This window comes from Pteropus alecto, unplaced genomic scaffold (genome assembly GCF_000325575.1).
Source record: "Pteropus alecto unplaced genomic scaffold, ASM32557v1 scaffold24, whole genome shotgun sequence".
In the NCBI taxonomy this organism is placed as follows: domain Eukaryota; kingdom Metazoa; phylum Chordata; class Mammalia; order Chiroptera; family Pteropodidae; genus Pteropus; species Pteropus alecto.
Genome location: NW_006439192.1, coordinates 11,506,046 through 11,524,536, shown reverse-complemented (window position 1 = coordinate 11,524,536; position 18,491 = coordinate 11,506,046). Strand labels below are relative to the sequence as shown.

At 40.5% G+C, this 18,491-nt stretch overlaps 1 protein-coding gene across 4 annotated transcripts in view; it reads right to left on the bottom strand.

Moving 5' to 3' along the window:
* Positions 1–4,744: 4,744 nt before the first annotated feature.
* The window catches only part of MFHAS1 (malignant fibrous histiocytoma amplified sequence 1), a 64,671-nt gene continuing 50,924 nt past the window's right edge, over positions 4,745–18,491 (bottom strand). The window contains exons 2-5 of one of the 4 annotated variants that reach the window (XM_025049922.1): positions 17,499–17,625; positions 14,646–14,684; positions 11,947–12,057; positions 7,344–7,479 (exon numbers count right to left, since the gene is read on the bottom strand). In XM_025049922.1, the coding sequence (XP_024905690.1) occupies positions 12,030–12,057; positions 14,646–14,684; positions 17,499–17,625 (194 nt within the window). In that variant the 3' untranslated portion in view covers positions 7,344–7,479; positions 11,947–12,029. Of the gene's footprint in view, positions 7,480–11,946; positions 12,058–14,645; positions 14,685–17,498; positions 17,626–18,491 lie in introns of all 4 variants that reach the window. The other 3 variants (XM_025049923.1, XM_006916347.3, XM_015592897.2) reach the window with 3 other exon arrangements.

Sequence of the window (18,491 nt, the reverse complement as noted above, 5' to 3'; positions counted from 1 at the left end):
TCTGCTGTCCCACTTGCTTCACAGAACTACTAGCCTCCTCCATTGCTCTCCACCAATATCTCCACTGTTTTGACAACATCCCTAGGCATGCAACCCTCCAGGCTCTGTTCCAAATAAAATCGGTTCTCCTCAGGCAGAGCCCTGGAGCTCTTCATCTTTTTTTTTTTTTTTTTAATGTGGTTAGTTTTTATTTATAATTTATTTATTTTCAAGCCTACAGCACCAGGTAGTCCCCCATCCAAGTACTAACCAGGCCCTACACTGCTTAGCTTCCGAGCTTAACTTCTGAGATTGTAGGAGATCCAGTGCGTTTAGGGTGATATAGCCGTAGACCTGGAGCTCTTCATCCTTATGGCCTGCCTTTCCTCTGGGTAAACTGTTGTGCCTTTGCACCGAAACTGAGAGTGAGGACCCTCTTTTTCTGAGAATGATACCCCTGCTCTACAAGTGAGTCCTGAGGGAGGAAGAAATGGTGTTCTTGGTATTCTTGGCTTGCCTCTCCTAGGGTAGAATCTATCTGAAAGTTGGGCGGGGGAGATCGAGCCCCTTGGATTCTTGGCCAACCCTGTCTGCGGTAGAGCTTAGTTCCTATAAGTAGGGGGAGGCCCTAGTCCTCTCAGCCACTCTTGCCTGGAACACAGCTTCTGCCGTAAAGAGCTGGAGATGATAGAAATACTCGGAGCCTGCCCCTCCCACGGTAAAACCATAGCCCCAGACACGAGTTGAGTGAGGGGAGAATCTTCATCTCCTTGGCCACATCTGCCCAGAGTAGAGGGCTCAGGGAGGCAGCACGTCTAGAACGTGAAGCTATGGGGGCAGAGGGGTTAGGGAGGACATAGTTCGAATGTCAGACTGGGCTGATCTTATATTCACTAGATTTTCTTGAATGACTATTTCTCCATTTGCTATATGTCCTTAGGACAATTTCCAGAGATTTTAAGTGATTGTGGTTTTGTCTTTCTCAAAAACATTTTCCCTATTTTGTTTTGCTGGGGAGGATTTTCACTGAGCTCTTCACTCCGTCACTCTGGAAGTCCACTCATCTGCCATCCTGGCATGCTTTTTGGAGTAGGAGAAAAAAAGAGCGCATGTGTCACTAGTTTGCTGGGCATGATATCTACTTTTTGACACACCCTGGGCATGTGGACTGTGTCCAACTTAATTTCAATGCCATGCCACTCAGGTACTGAGTGACTATAAATTCAAGCCATTTGTCTTGTTCTGTGTGTACCAAAGTGGCGCAGTTAGTTTTGATTTCATTTCTCTCTTTTAAAAATTTTTTTAAAAATTAAATTAATTGTGGTGACATTGTCTATTTAATAAAATTATATAGGTTTCAAGTGTACATTCAATAATACGTCATATGTATATTGCATTGTGTTCACCACCCAAAGTTAAATTTCCTCTCATCACCATAGACTTGACCCCGCCTTTACCCTTATCTACCTCCTCCCTTCCCCCTTTCCCTCTGGTAACCACCACACTGTTGTCTGTGCCTATGAGTTTTTGTTGTCTTATTTGTTTGTCGCTTTCAAACATGATTCTCAACCCTTTCTATCTAATTTCACTTAGCATGATGATCTCCAGATCCAACCATGTTGTCGCAGATGGCAGTATTTCATCTCTTATGGCTGAGTAATATTCCATTGTATATACTTACCATAGCTTCTTTATCCAATCATCTATCGAAGGGTACTTTGGTTGTTTCCATGTCTCGGCCACCGTGAACAATGCTGCAGTGATCATTGGGTGCATATATCTTTACGGATGTTTTCAAATTTTGGGGTTACATGCCCAGAAGAAGGATTGCTGGGACATATGCTAATTCTATTCTTAATATTTTGAGAAACCTCTATACTGTTTTCCATAGTGACTATACCAATTTGCATTCCCACCAGCAGTGTATGAGGGTTCCTTTTCCCCCACAACCTCTGCAAAGTTACTTGTCCTGTTGATGATAGCTATTCTAACAGGTGCGAGGTGGTACCTCATTGTGGTTTTGATTTGCATTTCCCTAAAAGCTAGTGAAGCCTAATAGCTAGTGAAGTTGAGCATCTTTTCATGTCTGTTGGCTACTGGTATGTCTTTTTGGGAGAAGTGTCTATTCAGGTCCTCTGCCCATTTTTTTCTGATGAGTGAAACATGAGTTCACTTTTTCAGTCTGGGTTCAGTAAAAGATTCAGAGAAAAAGTGTTTTATCTATAAGTTTCTTCCAAAAAACTAAAATTTTCACAAATCAAATCAGCTTTCCCATTCAAATTTCAGAGCTGTATTTACATGGAGAGCCTCTGGTTACACTCAGACTTTTAAGAATGCAGCAGAACTTATTTTAAATATCGAATAATTTAAGAAAAATAAAAGGTCCTAAGAATATAATTCTGTAATCTTCCAATATATTTTTCTCACAGAAATTTTAGAACGGGGGGAAACATCTTTAAAAGGGTTTGGGTTCTTTTAGGCTCACAGGGAAACTGCCTGGTCTCTCTGTAGGTCGCATTAGAGTGTGTTCCTTCATTGTATTACCCAAAATTTTCATAAATTTTGCCATATAGTCACCATTTTGTTCTGTTTATCACCTGCACTTATTCATTTAATGTTTTTTCTTTCGAATACATTTTAAGTATTTCATTCTAAATGTATTCATTTTTAGAGCAAACATTTTATCACTGGTACAAATAACCAGTTAATAAATATGGTGAAAACAAACAGTTAAAAATCCTTGTTAGATCCTGTTAAAGACTCAGAGCTTGAGGCCTGCTTTCTAGGTGAAAGAGAGAGAGAGAGAGAGAGAGAGAGAGAGAGAGAGAGAGAGAGAACTATGCAAGTAAGTAGAATGAGATTAGCCGCATTTGATTAGTGCTTACCAGCACTAGGCACTGTCATGAGCACTTCACACATTGTGTCTCATTTAACATTCATAACTGTATAGGGTAGATTTTCTCCATTTTACACATGAGGAAGTTGGAGCACAAGATAAATAGATGACAAAGCCAGGATTCAAACGGAGGCGGTCTGGAGTGAGTGCTCTTAACCACCGTGCCAACCTGCCTCCTACTAACATGAAAGGCCTACAAAGAGAAGTGATTCCCTATCCTTTGATGCTATGTCTGCCTCTCGGGTTGCAGTGGCAGGCGTGTTCTGTATGTACTTTGGGTCTCGGAGGATGTCTACAGATGACTCTTGGGAAAGGCTTCCTTTCTCACACATGTGAAAATGCTGCACTTTTTATTCCCTTTTGGATACTCATAATGTATATTGACATCTAAAATGTTCTGAGTCCTGTGGCAAAAACTCTTTTAAGCTTTAATGCAGCATTTTTCAAACTTACATGATCTCAGAAGTCTTTTGCAGAGGAACAAGTCTTAGTGTCTCAGGAGACACAAATATTTCATGGAGCAGTTTGGGAAACAATGAGTTATTTTTCATTCAAAAATATTTCATGTATATAAAGATGAAGAAGATATTTCTCACTTGCATTTGTATTCAAATAGGGTTTCTGTTACCAGGTGAATTTCCTCATGCTGTCAAACCCAGATAACATCAAAGGGTCATCTGATTTATAAAGCCTCTTCCAGGAACTCCATGTCCCCTCCCTATTCAATGCAATAGCAGCAAGTTCTACCAGGTGATGTCACTCCTGGTTTCCAGTACCAGTGGGTGACATAAGTAGGCACAGGCAAAGGAAACCTTGGGCTTTTGAGTGCAGCACCTGAGCAACTGCCTTTGTATTAAAGCAAACCTGGAATCTACCCCAAAAGCCCACAATGAAGTAGGAGAAATAGGCTTGGGAGACAGTGACATGTGTGAAAAATCAGGCATTCTAATTGTCACCAGATGCCTGCTCACCAATTTTAAAGAACTCCAAGGTACTTGGTAAGGGAGCTATGACTTCTGTTCCTCGTGCTGTTCACCAGGAGGGACAGCAGGACCCAGCATTTTGCCTTATGGCACCCAGTTCTAAGAGCAAGCCCATCCGCACTATTCTTTGGAAAATTCTGACCACCACATGGTTTCAACTTTTCCATTGGCAGAGATATGTTTGGATTCATGGCCCCCAGTAGCTCCACCGACCTTCTCAGGAGTCTTATAGTGAGGCCCTCCTGGCCAAGGGGCCTTTCTTCCCTGTGCCAATGCCCCAGCACCTCAGAGTGAGACTTTTCTGCTCCTGTTCCTTCCCTAGAGGCTGTGGCTTCTGCACCAACCAAGCAGCCACACTTTTCCTTTCCTTATTTTCTCAACTGTCTTTTAAAAAGAGAGAGAGAAAAAAATAAAAACACCAGGAAGAACAAAGGCTCTGGTCCTGGTCCTGGCGGGCCAGCTCTTTCAGCCTGTGAATACAGACACCCACCCCCGCCACCTGCCCCACCGGGGCAATAGTTACAAGGTGGTGGCAAGAATTTCTGCAAAGAGCCCTTGAAAAAAAGATCAGGAAAAGAGAACTTGCAAACCTGTCATAAATTCATAAGCTTTGGTTTAGGAGTATAGCAGATCACTGAAAGAAAGGATCTGACTTAAGACACCACAGCCAATATATTCAGGAGCTGAATCTCCAGTCTGAAAACACTGGCAGAGATTTAAACAGATCTCATCAATTTTCTTCTTGGGGACTCATTTCCAAAACAGAGCTGCCACCATCCACCTCCCATAGCTCAAACGTGACTTAACTAAAAATGTATAATCGTTATTCATTAACTGATAAAATTGAAACAAACAAACAAAAGCAAGAATAACTAAACTCTGGTAATATAATTGCTTAACCATTTGTATTTTTATTGACCTTAAAAAAAAATTTTTTTTTCTGCCCAGTTACGACAATTAAATGGGAAACCGCAATTACAATTCACAAACTGTGGCATGAAAAATAACACATACCTCATCAGGAATGACACCAACCCTTTTCCATTTTTATTCATTCAAAAGAGTCCACCACTCAAGTATCAAATCTGAGCAATGTCATTTCTTTCTTTCTTGGAAGGGGGAAAAACATTTATTCTGGCAGCACTTTTACAATTCCAGGAAGTAGTTTTGATACCACAAGTTGCAGGAATAGAAACGATAACAAACTTGGAAGGCTTTTTTTTTTTTCTTGCGAGGCCAGGGACTAATGGCTGGAAGACTCCCCTTGTGCTCAGTGAATTGCCTGTCAGCCTCGGCTGGCTGAGTCTTCCCAGGTGTCGAAAGAAGAATTTCACTGCATAGACAGTGAAAATTCCTGTAGAGCAGAGTGTTTTCTGTATCTCCGACCCTTCCTCCACCCTGAAGCAAGTTCTCAAGCTTTACTGGAGCTGCTTTTGGTCACATGACCCTCTGTCACCACGACTTTTTTGCTTAAACACATGTGACACCAAGACTTCTTCTTACATTGCTTCTCTAGGGTTCAGATGACAGCACAAAACATCACTTGTCAAAAAATAGCAGATATTAAGAACGTGGGCGTTTATGTTCATAATAACAACACGCACTTTTCGGGGTATGCCACCCAAAGTAGCATTTTTTTTTTCATTTAATATGGTCCCCTGGAGAGTTAGCTCAAAGTCACACGCTTAAAAATCTTTTCAAAAGAGTGGTCAAAATCGGTTACTTTGACAGTTTAGGAACTGTCTCATGCCAATTAAAAAATTTTATGCCCAACGATTTAATGGTCCATGAAGCAATTAAATGTTAGCAATCAGTTTACACTTATACACACACGCATCCACGCACATGCACACACACGAGAACTGTGACAAAAGGATTAACCAGATTAATTTTGTGACTGTGTTCTAAGAGAAAAAAATCCCAAATTTGAGGTGTTATGTTCAAGTAAGTATTTAAAAATGCAGAAATAGTCTGATCCCACTTGATTTTATGATCATAAGAAATCATACTTGTTTAACTGGAAGTTCTGGGGTTAGTGAAGTTAACTCCTAGGGCATAAAATATTCCACAAAAATAGATCTATGATTTTTTTGCAATGCAGTGCTTGCTTGTTTGTTATTTCTTTTAAAAATCTTTTGCGACGTTGTATACTGTGGCATTGCAAGAGTCAATACTTTATAAAAGAAGTAAAAGAATAATACCAACTGACTCACTTTTCCTGTCTTACACATTTTCAATCAACACCACAGAGGAGGCAGATGTAAACAGAGTCCTTTACATCCCGCAAAGACTAGAATGTGTTACTATTGCAGCAGATGCTGTTTGGCCCCAATCAGGAGTAGAAGAGAAAGCAATTTGTTTGGTTTGCTTTTTAAATTTTGCTTCATGGAGATTTTAAAAGAAGAGTTTTACTAGTTCTTGGCAATCAGAGGCTCTGTATTTATAAATAACCAATGTGGGATTATGCTTCTCCAATTAGGCCATTTACTATCTAATGTCTGACAGCCAGATGTGGAGAGCTTTCAAAGTGCTCTGCTAAATTTCATAGACTCCGTTCTAGGAAAAAAAAAAAAAAGTACTCATTACCAGAGTTCTTTGTGTGTTTCCAACTGACTCCTGATTATCTTAAGCTACTGAAATACTCAGGTTTTCCATGGACTGGTTGACCCCTCTGTCCCTTTCCGCTGAAGAATCCCAACACCAGACTTCCATCAGAGCATTACCCACTGACAGCCCACCATCAGCATGAAAGCCTGCAGCAAAGAATGCTGCCCAGCACTAGTGACATGTGGGTAAAGAAAATGAATAATCCCACTACCCCGCTCAACGCTTATAGGGATCTGTGATTGAGAGGAGAGGGAGCATTGCCTGACGTGCACCTTGAACATTCCTGCAGGTTGCTGGCAGCCTCTCTGTGAACCAAAACTTAAGCCATGGGCAGATTGGTGTCTTATTATTATTTTTTTTAATCTGAGAAGAATTAAAGTATAAAGAATGAACAAAAAAGTCATATGCTAAAAATAAGAAATCAGCCCCATCTTGGCACAGTTCTCATGCAGAATATTGCACCCAGTGTTAACTAACGCTAGAAGCTTCAAACTGTATAAATTTAAATGTTTTTGCATATTATAAAAATAAAGATAAACATATACATATTTTACACTAGTTACGGAACAGCAATGAATGGTCAGTCGATCCTTCTTTCACATTTAACAGAACTGAAATCTGAGTGCTCTAAATACTGCCACCTGTACTGGAACTATGGCTTATATGTGCACAGAAAACAAAATCCCTGAGAAGCCGTTCGACTTTTTTTTTCTTTTCTTCAAGTAGCGCTCTCCTTGGAGGATCACAGTTCTGAGGTTCAGGTTGTAAAACATTTGCTCCATATTCTCTCCCATCCGTCCCCCGCCCCTCCCACCTCATGTGCAGGCCAGGCGTGCCCCTCCTCAGAAAGCACCCTGAACACCTATGCACTCGAGTTCACGGAACACACTGGGAGTGTGGAGGGTTTACCAGGTGCGAAAGATGGTCCAGGTGAGTTCTTATGCTCTCTTTTCTCCACGGAAATTCCACAGCCATAAAAGTCACTGGTTTCTGTGCTTTTCACCAACGTTCTTCCTATATGGGTAGATATGAAGAAAGCACAGGAATGACAAAAGGCAATGACAGTTCTCAATTATAAGATTAGGAAGCAATACATTTGCATTGATTTTTACTTCTATTTCTAGAACTCCTTATAAAAATGTAAATGTCAGACAACTAATGTTCCTACAAAGGAAAGACTCTTTACTAGAAGATTGATCAAACATTTCTGTTTGTGATGTTAAATTCAGACATAACGAGGAGACTACATCAGTTAGGTGTAAGCACTTACTCCACTGTGATCTCACAGCTTAACTGGATTCCCGATTAAGAACCTCAAACTCTATACACGACACTGCTTCCTTTCAGGAAACACACAGACACACATAGAAATGCACTAAATAACTCTCGAGGAGTAGGAATATACACGAAAAAGTGAGAACGGCTGTCTTCCATCTGGACTAAAAGGCATGATTTTACTTAAAGAGTTGTAAGCAAGGCTGTCAAACTAAAATCTGGAGTTGGATGAATAGGAAGTGAAGAAATGGCTGCATCTTCAGTTAAACAAAGTGGCATTCAATTCAGACAAAATGGTTAAAGGAAAAAATGTCAAATGTCCCCAAACCTTATTTCAGCTTTTTTATAATGACATGCGATGTAATGTTTTAAAAAGTGTTTTAGCAGCATTTAATAAAACATACAAAGACACAAAGGATTTATGATCTACTTCCTTCACGTTCAGCCCTGTCTCTGCTAATGCTACCTGATTTTACGGGAACTGACAATTTAGTTTCTACCTAAGACATCTCTCTAGACCACACAAGAATTGGTCGAGTATAATACTAATAACAACATCATCAAAAATATGCACCTTCCATTTACTAAAACCTTAAACTTACTACACACTGGGAATAGCACCATTCACTGCAGTGCATTATTTCATGAATCTTCAACTCATCACAGTCCCACCAGGTAAGCTCCATCTTACCTTGCATCTTACTAAGAAGGAAAGCAAGGTTCCAAGAGGTAAAATAACTTCCCTGAGGGTACAGAGCCAGGCCTTTAGAAGGGGGTTATTTGACTCTGAAGCATGCTGTACAGGTTGGAATATTTGGGAGCTTGGGTGCCATAGAAACTTTCCTGTTTCTATGGCACTCAAGAATGAAGACTCTTTGAAGGCCTATTAATATAGTAAACTTGCCAGTAGAGGAAGTTTTGAAGACTGCCTCAAATTCAAGTAATAATATAATATATCAAACTAAAGAGGATGGCAGTGTGAAAACACATGTCTCAGCCAAACAGTTAACGCTGGTGGTGTGAGATGTGGGTTCATATGGGAGAAGTGCTATGTACGTTTTTTAACCGAATCTAAGGAACCTCCGGAAATGCAGACAGCTGTGGCTGGCTGTCTGCTCCCCTGAGCCACATGTAAGACTGAGAAACACAAGAATACCTAATCAAGGGCTTCTTCATTGTTGAAGGGAATATTCCAGTGTTGAAGGAAGTAAAAGGAAAACCGATTTGAACATAGTTCCACAGTGATACCACTTTTTGTTTATGCTCTTACAGAAAAAAAATATCCATCAAATTGCCAGCCTTTTCCACCTCTCACTGATTCCCCATCTCATAAACTTGCCCTTATCTATCAATCAAGATCCACCTCGAGTGCCTAGAACTTTTCCCAATTCTGGCTGGTATAGTTCTTTCTTCTTTGTGCCTACAGGTCTTTGTTGATACTCCTATCACAGCAAGTATCATATTTTAGTTGTAAATTAGACACTCACAAGATTGTCTGATTATATTTTTGATTCCCATTCTCTCCCAAAAGACCATTAGATTCTTGAGGGCAAGGTCTGTCTGTCTTAAGTTATTTCCACATCCTCAACATCTGGCACAATGTCTAGTCAAGGGCAAATACTCAACAAGATCTGCTGAATGAATGACGAATAAGATGTGATGAAAAAGTCTCAGGTGAAAAACAGATAAGCTACTATGAGTTCGCTACTATAATGGAGGTGTATAAGAAGTATTGAGGAGATGTGAAGAGTGACTGATTATAGTTGGAAAGGCTGGGGATGGCTTCTCAGCTTCTCAAGGGAAGTGGCATATGACTTTGGCCTTAGGGACGATGGGTCTTCATCTGGTAGGAGAGAAGGGGTGGCAGCCAGCTAAGGACTGAGAGTCAGCCAGGGACATAGTATAGCTGATGCCTCTCATAGTAGGGGAGTGTCACACATGTCAGCAGGGTGGTTAGGGTCTGATTGTGAGTCATGCCCAGGATTTTGAACTTGGGACTATACTCAATAGGAAGCCATTCAGGCTTTTAAATAGAGAGAGAAGTAACAGGGCCTGACATTGAAAGATAATATTGGTTTGAAAGACAAAAAGACTAAAGAATAGAGGCAAGCTGAAACTCAATCACAGGAATCTTGGCAAAGACAAGTAGGTCTAGGTGAAAACACAGGCAGAAGAGAAAGTTATATGGCCAAATTCGCTCATGTCAAGACAACTGATAAGATAGGATGACAGCTCTCAGTGGAGGACTGCATATGGAGAAGAGGGCAGTATTGAAGCTGACAGATCCTAGCTTCACAGATGGGTGCAATGTGCAGGCTGATGAAGAGCTTTGGGGGAGGAAGACTCCCCAGTAATTCGTACTATTAAGCCCACAGGACATTCAAGGGGGTGGCCATGCAGGTTGCTGGAAACAGAGGCCTGGAGCTGAAGTGAGAGGTCAGATGACCAATCCTTTCAGGTTATTGAACATGCATTCCTGGGATGAAGCAACATTATTTAGGTATTTAGAAATTTAGGCTAAAACTAAAGTCATATGACGTTGTATTAACTAGATCTTTTATTTTCTGTATTCTGAAGCTCTGACATCTGAGGCCTTGCTGACCCTAGAGGGACTGCCCCTCCCAGCATTAGCTAGTTTCTAGAGATAATAACTGGAAAGTGAATGTGCTTCTCAAATATAAACCAACTGATCCAAAGCCCACACCCCACCCGCCTTCCTTATCGGATCTCACAGTCTGAGCCACTATTCACCTGCCCTAAGCAAACACGCCTAAGGCATGGTACCAGATAACTAGGGACAGTCTCTATGCCTGACGGCCGGCTGACACTATTCAAAATGGCCCATCCTAAGCCTGTTCACTCTGCCTTGTTTCTACCCTCACGCAGAAGCCATAATGCAGGCTCCTGCCCACAGTCCGACCCTTTCTCTGCCTCATGACGGGTATTTCCCCGTGTAGCCCCCAATAGCACGGCATGCCCCTCCTCTAAGGAAATGCGAGTAATGAACTATCCTTTCAATGGCAATTGTTTCTTGATTTTTGGCCTTACTATACCTCCAATGTTCTATTAATACTAATAATGTTCTATAATTTAAAACAAATGGGCAAATAAGAACTTGCTGTGAAAACAGCACTGCGCCTGGGAGCCATGGCATGGATTTCAGGCCCAACTGTGTATCAGTCGCTGTGGTTGTGGGAACATGGTTCGGTCTCAGACTCCCTGCTCCTGGCCCTATGGGACTTACAGGGTTGTTGGGAGAAGCACGTGAGCCAGGGGGCTTCTCTCTGAGTTCATCCAGGCACAGTAGGCATTTGTGACTATAATATGAAAGGAACGGTGCCACTCATCTCTTTATCTCATGAAGACAGACAGGGTTGGGGCAACAATGTTTATTGAGTAACTGCAGGTGGCCTTATTAATAGATCTTCATATGTTCTGCCGTGATCCCTTCATGGTGGTGGAGGGGAGGATAAGCCAACATACTTGTCCAGCATTCACATATACCTTCCTTGGGCAGGTACCTCGATTAAGCTAAACACTGCTAGTAAGTCAGGGGATGAATTTTACTCAAGTATATTTATTTGTACTTTGAAGTTTCGTTTTTATTACTACCTTTAATTCCTAGTGAAATAACAGCAACTGAATTTATTGAGCACTATTTACTCAGTGTAAAGAGTAATGCCAAATGCTTCCCTGTACTTGTCTCTTAATGCTCACAACAACAACACGAGATCAGAGCTTCTGTAACCTCAATCTGACAGACGTCTACCTCACAGCACTAACGAATCCGAAAGATTCAAACTCAGGAAGTTAATTCCAGAGCCCATCAAACTGCCTTGAGAAAATAAACACAAACACTGCTTTTTAAAAGCTATTTGTTGTGCTAATCAACTTGAGTTTTCACTGATGTTATATTCTTGCATAATAGTTGAGTAAATTTTTTTAGATGACCTCTTTTTTTCCAACAAGGATCTGATTACAAATCTGTACAATGCTGTAGTAAATTAGGTGAAAGAATAAAGCCATTTCCTTATTCTTAATTCCCAAATGCACCTTGATTCCGGATAAGTAAAAGATTTGTAACCTTAAAATGTCCTGCTCTATCGAATTCTTCACCCCAAACACCTCCCTTTCCCCCTAAACTTTCCAAGTCCTTAGGAAGCCCTTATCTGTTTAAGAAACCCTCTCTGCTTCCCAGAGACTTACCCTTAAAAATTGGTGCTCCTAAAGTCACAGATTGGGCACAGTAAAAATGATGACATAAGGGAAAGAAGCACTATCTTTTCCATTTAATTTTCCAAGAAAGTATGGAGATACCTAAGCAGAGAGGGAACAAATTCCAGTATCAATGTGGCTGATGGAAGACTAAATAATCAAAGAAACACTATTCCTCCTCACCTGTAAAAGTTGCAAGGCAATGAGCTGCTTCACTCTTTGCAAAGAATAAAACAAATCAACGCAAATCATTGTGATACACCCCACAGGCAAACTGCATAGGTAGCCTTTCCCACTCTCCATGCTTTAAAAGTCTATGGTCAGTGAAAAATCCTCCATTGTGATAAAGCCAAATCCATCTCACTCCATTGCTTTTTTAAAAAATTATCAAGTCCATGTTAACTAATCTGAGTGCAGTTAAACATAATTTGCCTGTTTATTTAGTGAGATAAAGGCCAGAGTCTTCATCCCACTTTTTATTAAAGGCTATTTCAATTGGTCTTAAATATCCTTGTGTCAAAACAATGTAACTGCCAAAATTCCTATGCAAAGTAATCACTATATTTTTGAGAATACTTATAATATAGTACGTAACTGAAATTTTACTGGGATCTTCCTTGAATGGGAACACTACAGTATATACACAATAACCCAAGCTTAAAAGGTAGTTTTGAAACACAGTGTCTCAGCCTTGCCTTTTAGTAGTAGTAGCACTTTCTGGAAAAGGAGAAAGCATAGCCCAACAATGTTCAAAACAGCCCATTTTCTTCTAATTCTCTAACACATGACCTGTCACGATCAGAATTAAGTTCCTTTTTTTCAGTCCCACCGCTCCGCCTATGATGGAATGCAGACAACATGGTACTACCACGAGGGAAATGGCAACTATTAGGAAGTAAAAATGATATATTCCCACTTCCTGTATGTTCAGTCCATTAAAAAACCACTTGGAAGAACATGGGTTGCCTTCCAGTATGCCTTAAGGTAAAACATTTTCATATTCTCTCTTTTAAGTGAAAAATCAGTAGATAAATTGGGTTATCTGGCAGTTTATCAGAATATACACTTTAATTGGCAAAAGTAGGTTTGGTCTAAACCTCTTTAGAAAAGAGAAAGAAAAACATTATATAGGCACGCAAAAATGAAATGCAAATCCAAAGAAGTTCTCGCTTCCCTTCTGAATTGGAATTTTAAGGGTTGCAACCTGCAGAGCAACAGGATGGAGACAGGACTTCACAAATTTAAAAAAATTAATAAAATTTAAAAATTATCCCACTTTCTGCTTACTTTTCCCATTGAAAGTATATTTTTGTCCTTTCAGACTCCTAATGTCTAAGAGTCAGCATCCCTTTAGGGGCTAGTTAGGCTGCCATTCAGGAGTTCTGAAGGATAAATATATGAGATGATGGATGTGTGAATTAACTAGGTGGTATAAATTCTTTCACAAGGTATACATATATCAAATAACTATGATGTACACTTTAAACATCTTACAATTTTATTTGTCAATTACACCTCAACCAAACTAAAAAAAAAAAAAAAAGGCCCGGTGGTTAACGGGGAGAAAGGGATAAATAGAGGAAACACAGAGGATTTTCAGGGAAATGAAAACATAGTATAGTAATATGTATATGTCATTATCCATTTGTCCAAACCCACAGAATGTACAACACCAAAAGTAAGACCTAATGTAAACTACGGACTTTGGCGATTATGATGTGTCAGCATAGGTTCATCAACTGTGACAAATGTACTCCTCTGGTGGGGATGTTGGTGGCGGGGATGTTGGTAGTGGGGGTGGCTGTGCGTGTGTAGGGGCAAAGGGTATATGGGATCTTTCTGTACCTTCTGCTAGATTTTGTTGTGAAGCTAAACTGCTCTAAAAAACAAAGTCTGTGTTTTTAAAAATTGCTACCTATACTAAGAAAAAAGAAGTTCTGAAGGAGGCTGACCTTCCTCCAAGCAGTTCCACTTCCCCTCTATTGTCCAGTAAACAAGGGATTAGCAGTGGGTGGTGCAAGTCAATCCACTGCCTCTGACTGAATTGAGTTAGGGGTAACATGTTCATAAGAATTTCTTTAAAACTCATGAATCTGTTTAATACCAACACACCAGGCAGCAAAACTATTCCTGAAAGGGACGCTAAAAATGTTGACTGCAGGGAACTAGGTGTTGTATTAGACACAAATGACTGCAAATGGCAGGAAGTTTTTTTTGGAATGATGAAAATGTTCTAAAATTAGATTGTATTGATGGTTGCACAACCCTGTAAATATATTAATAATCACTGAATGGGGAAGTTCTATGGTATGAAAGTATACCTCAATAAACGCTCTTAAAATGCATCAAATAGAATCATATCCTTAGAAAGGTCAGAATTTTTCACAGCAACCCAGTAGAATCTGCTGCTAGATGAACTTTCGTCTAATCTCAAATGTAAATATCATTGAAAATCGGCCCAAGATAGCCAAAGCATAGAAATGACTCACATCTGACAGAATCTGATCAAATCAAAAGGGTCAAGAAGCCACTCAGCCCCTAGGTTTCTCCCTAGAGGGTGAGGTGCAGGAAAGGCGTTTCATTCAGGACATGTAACCTCTTCCTAATGGAATGCTGGTAGAGACCTCAGCCACCAACCACCGAGACAAGTGATGAGAGTAAATCATATTTAAAAAAAAACGACTACCTACTCTTTATTCTCTGTGTCTCCCCACGGAGGAATAAAACACCTAGAAAAATTTTAAAATGAGAAATAGAAAAGCTTAGAATTCATAAGGAACATCCAATCAAATAACATCATCAATGGTTTTTCTTTATAAAGTACTCTGATCACCATTATTGTATCTATGGTCAAAATCAGGTAGTTAAGTGACAAGTCTCTGATTTAACTGATAAAGGAAAGGAGTAAACTGGATAAAGACCTTGGAATGTCTTTTTAAAAATCACCATAAGCTATAAATCAATAACCTACGAATAGGGTGATTATTCTGGTATGCCTGGGACATAGCTGGTTGATGCCTATTGTCCTGGCATAATAATTACGAATAGCCCTCCTGTCACTCTCAATCCTTTCCTGACCTGAACAATAAACCATATGTTCAGCTATAAATGTGAAATGAGGGTGGAACGGATTGTGTTGATCCATACAGCATGGGTTAGTTTTGCCCCAGTGCGGCCAGTTGGTTACTGACCATAGCCAAAGATAAGGTCCACTGGCCAGGGAGCCTACCCCTGGAACTATGAAAGAGAGCAGAAAGATCAGAAAGTCCAGCGCACATACGTAAAATCATCTGGGTGATTCTTATTTTGTAAAGACTGATACCCAGCCCCACCCTATGGGAATCTTGATACACGTGCTTGATTAAGAAAGCCCAATCTTGATCATCCACCTGCATCTTACAGGATGACAGAGAAGTAAAAGATCACTCTACAGTGACCTGCTTAAGTTAACTTGGCTAGAACTGCAAAGCCAGTGCAGTAGCTCCAGTCTCCCAAATATCTAGTGCCTGCTGGGACCCCAAGCCTCACTCTCAGGCTGAGATCTAAGCTGCGTTGATGCAATGACCACCTCCTAAGACACGTTCTTCATCAGTCCCCTAAATCTCCTGTTCCAATACACGGTCATCCACTTCTAAATTAGACCTCCCACTGGGCCTGGCCTGGATGTTTGTTTTCATAGATATTCCTTCATTTAAAATAGAGACTTAACACTCCAAACCTGCTATCCCTTGCATGAGACTTTTTTTCCACCCATTTCAAAACAAAACTATTCACATAGCTAGGTCAAAAGCAGTTCAATCCCTAAAGGTATTCTCTCTAGCATCTAGATGTCTGAGGCTGCGTGGCTCTGATTACTAAGACTTTAAAGACTTATTCATTTAGGTATAATAAACTGTGTGTGAGAGAGAGAGGGGCCGATAGCATTTTTTTCAGGTTGGAGTATCTTTCCGTGGCAGTACAACAAGAAGCCCATGGGAAAACACTGATAAAGCTGGCTCTGTGCCACTGTGGTTTCTTGTGCAAATGGATATTATAGCCCTATCTCTATCTTGCCTATTAAGTGCCACGTGGCTATGGCAAAACAATAGGTTAACATCTCTCCTGGCTCAGGAAAATCTACACTAATGCAAAGTACATGGAACAACTGTTTCCCTCTGTTCTACATCCTGCTGTTTTTATAATATCTCCTTATCCTCATCCTACAAGTATTTGAAAGAAAGAGACTAATGTACACAATTCAAAGGACGGTAAAATTTCTGTTGTTTGATATGTTCAGGACAGAGGATGTTCTGGTTAATATGAAGTTACTTTGTAATTCTACTTTAATATTTAAGAAGCACTTCAAGATTTTACAATTTCTTGGGGCCATACTAGTGAGGAATTATAGTATATTCATAGTTAGCTAAAAGAACATTTTGAATATAACAGCGTTGGATAAGAGTTTCCCCTGGGTGTTCAGTGATATTTCCCAGCAAAGAGGGATTAGAGATGTTCTGTCTAATGAATCACCTGGCTTGGAGAAAAGGGAAAGCAGTCTTCTACTGCAGCTGCTGAGAAATGAGAGTGCCCCTGAAGCATCCCCCTCACCCCACCACACCCCCACTGCTCTGCAGAAAGCACGCCCAAGGCTGGAAAGCCAGCACATCAGGGACGGAAGCTGAGCTCCTCTCACACAGCTCTCTCAAATGCAGCCTCATAACTAGTTTCTTGAGATGAGATGGCAGGTCGCCATTCTCAAATACAAGCTCCCCACCCTCCCTATAGGAAGCTTAGATGCAAAAAAAAAAAATTGTTGTTGTTGTTGTCAGCTAGGAAGAAAAATGAAAGTTTCCTGCATGAACACTTTGCTGTGTAAGTCATGTTGCTGAAGCACCCAGATACGAGATCTGCTCCAAGACCTGTGGCTGCGGCTTTTCAAGGTTTACAGTAAGAAGGTATTTCTTCTGTTTAAAAGTGTTTTCACTGTTTGATTCTTAATACTAAAAAAAAAAAAAAAAATTGTTTTATCTGTAATATTAAGCTAACTTTGTACCCAAAAGTTAGTTCACACTTGTACATTCTTTGTCTTTAAGTACATTTTAGGGAAGGTGGGAACAAACAGCAAAGCCCCTGATTATCAAGCACTGATAGAGAACCAGAGATCCAAAGAAAAAAGAGCCTAATTAATTCTGCAGTGACAGAATGACTTTCTACTAAAAAAAAAAAAAAAAAAGAGTTCTTTTTGGTTGCATATATCTATCTTAAAATATACTAGAAACCAATGACATATACTTTTAATGAGTGAACTGTATGGTATGTAAATGACATCTCAATAAAGCTGTTAAAAATGCTCTTACTTTTTCTCAGTAAAAGTTTAAAAGAATCACACACGAGAAAAAATGGTTTGCTACATAAGCCATGGTGTTAATGTCACCCAGATAACAGAGTCTGCCTTGGCTGCTTTTCAAGGTGTGTTGAGATGTACTTTAACTGGCTTTTTGTTATCACAACTGCTGAGGCAGGATCGGGAGTGAGAGACAGGAGCTGCCCCGTTCAGAACTCACTTGGAACAGGGGCTGATCACAGTCGGTGTAGGTGGGTAAACCAAGGCAACGTTCACTCGCTCACTGCCATTCTTGGGGCAAATGATCTCTGCCACTCCTTCTGGTCTGGGCTGACTCAGCAGCTCCCCTGCAGGAGAGAGAGAAAAATGCATTAATGGGACCACTTGAGGGAGCTAGCTTGGGGATAGGGAGATAGGGAGAAGGGAAGGTAAGAAGGGACCATAGACAATGAATTCCAAGAATAAAAGTGCAACCAGAACAGCAGCACTGGCTCTGCCCTCACTCGCACTGCCTAAATTCTCATGTGCATCACCAAAGAGAACGTTTTAATGGTTGTGGCAGGAAGGCCATCATTCCAGACAAAGACAGCATCTACCATTATTCTCCTCGCCTTCCTTTTCACAGACTGACTCCGGATATCTTTATCTATATGGAGCAATAAAGTAAGCCAGAAGCCCCAGAGCCCAGTGAAGCAGGGGCTGCCAAGGAGGTGTTCATAATTAAAATTCAGGCAGCTGGAATGCGGGCAGGTGTAGCAGCCTCTCAACAAAGCCTTGCATAAATGACCTGGAAATTCAACAAACTAAAGGTGTGTTATCAAGGTAAACAGCCCAGCTTCATACGGGAAAGAAGACTGCCTGGGTAGGTTTGTGTATGAGTTTGAAAAGACCAACACAATACTATCTTGTGAGTAATGGGGTCTAGTAAAAATGGATAATTAACTTAATGTACACCAAAAGGAAATCTGCATACTCTGCTTGCCCTGGATATAATTCCCCTCCAGTTAGATCGTTAAATCCCTAAGAGCAGTGATGACTTCTGTTCCTTAGTTTCCTCACCCTTGTTCAGTGGTACCCTGCCCGTTCTCTGTGCCCATGGCCAGCATGGAGCTCTCATTCCAGAGTTCAATAAATAGCTTCTGGCTGATGATGGTATTCATTATTGCCTAAATTCCTTTTCTTAAATATAGTAAAAAAGACACAACATATGCCA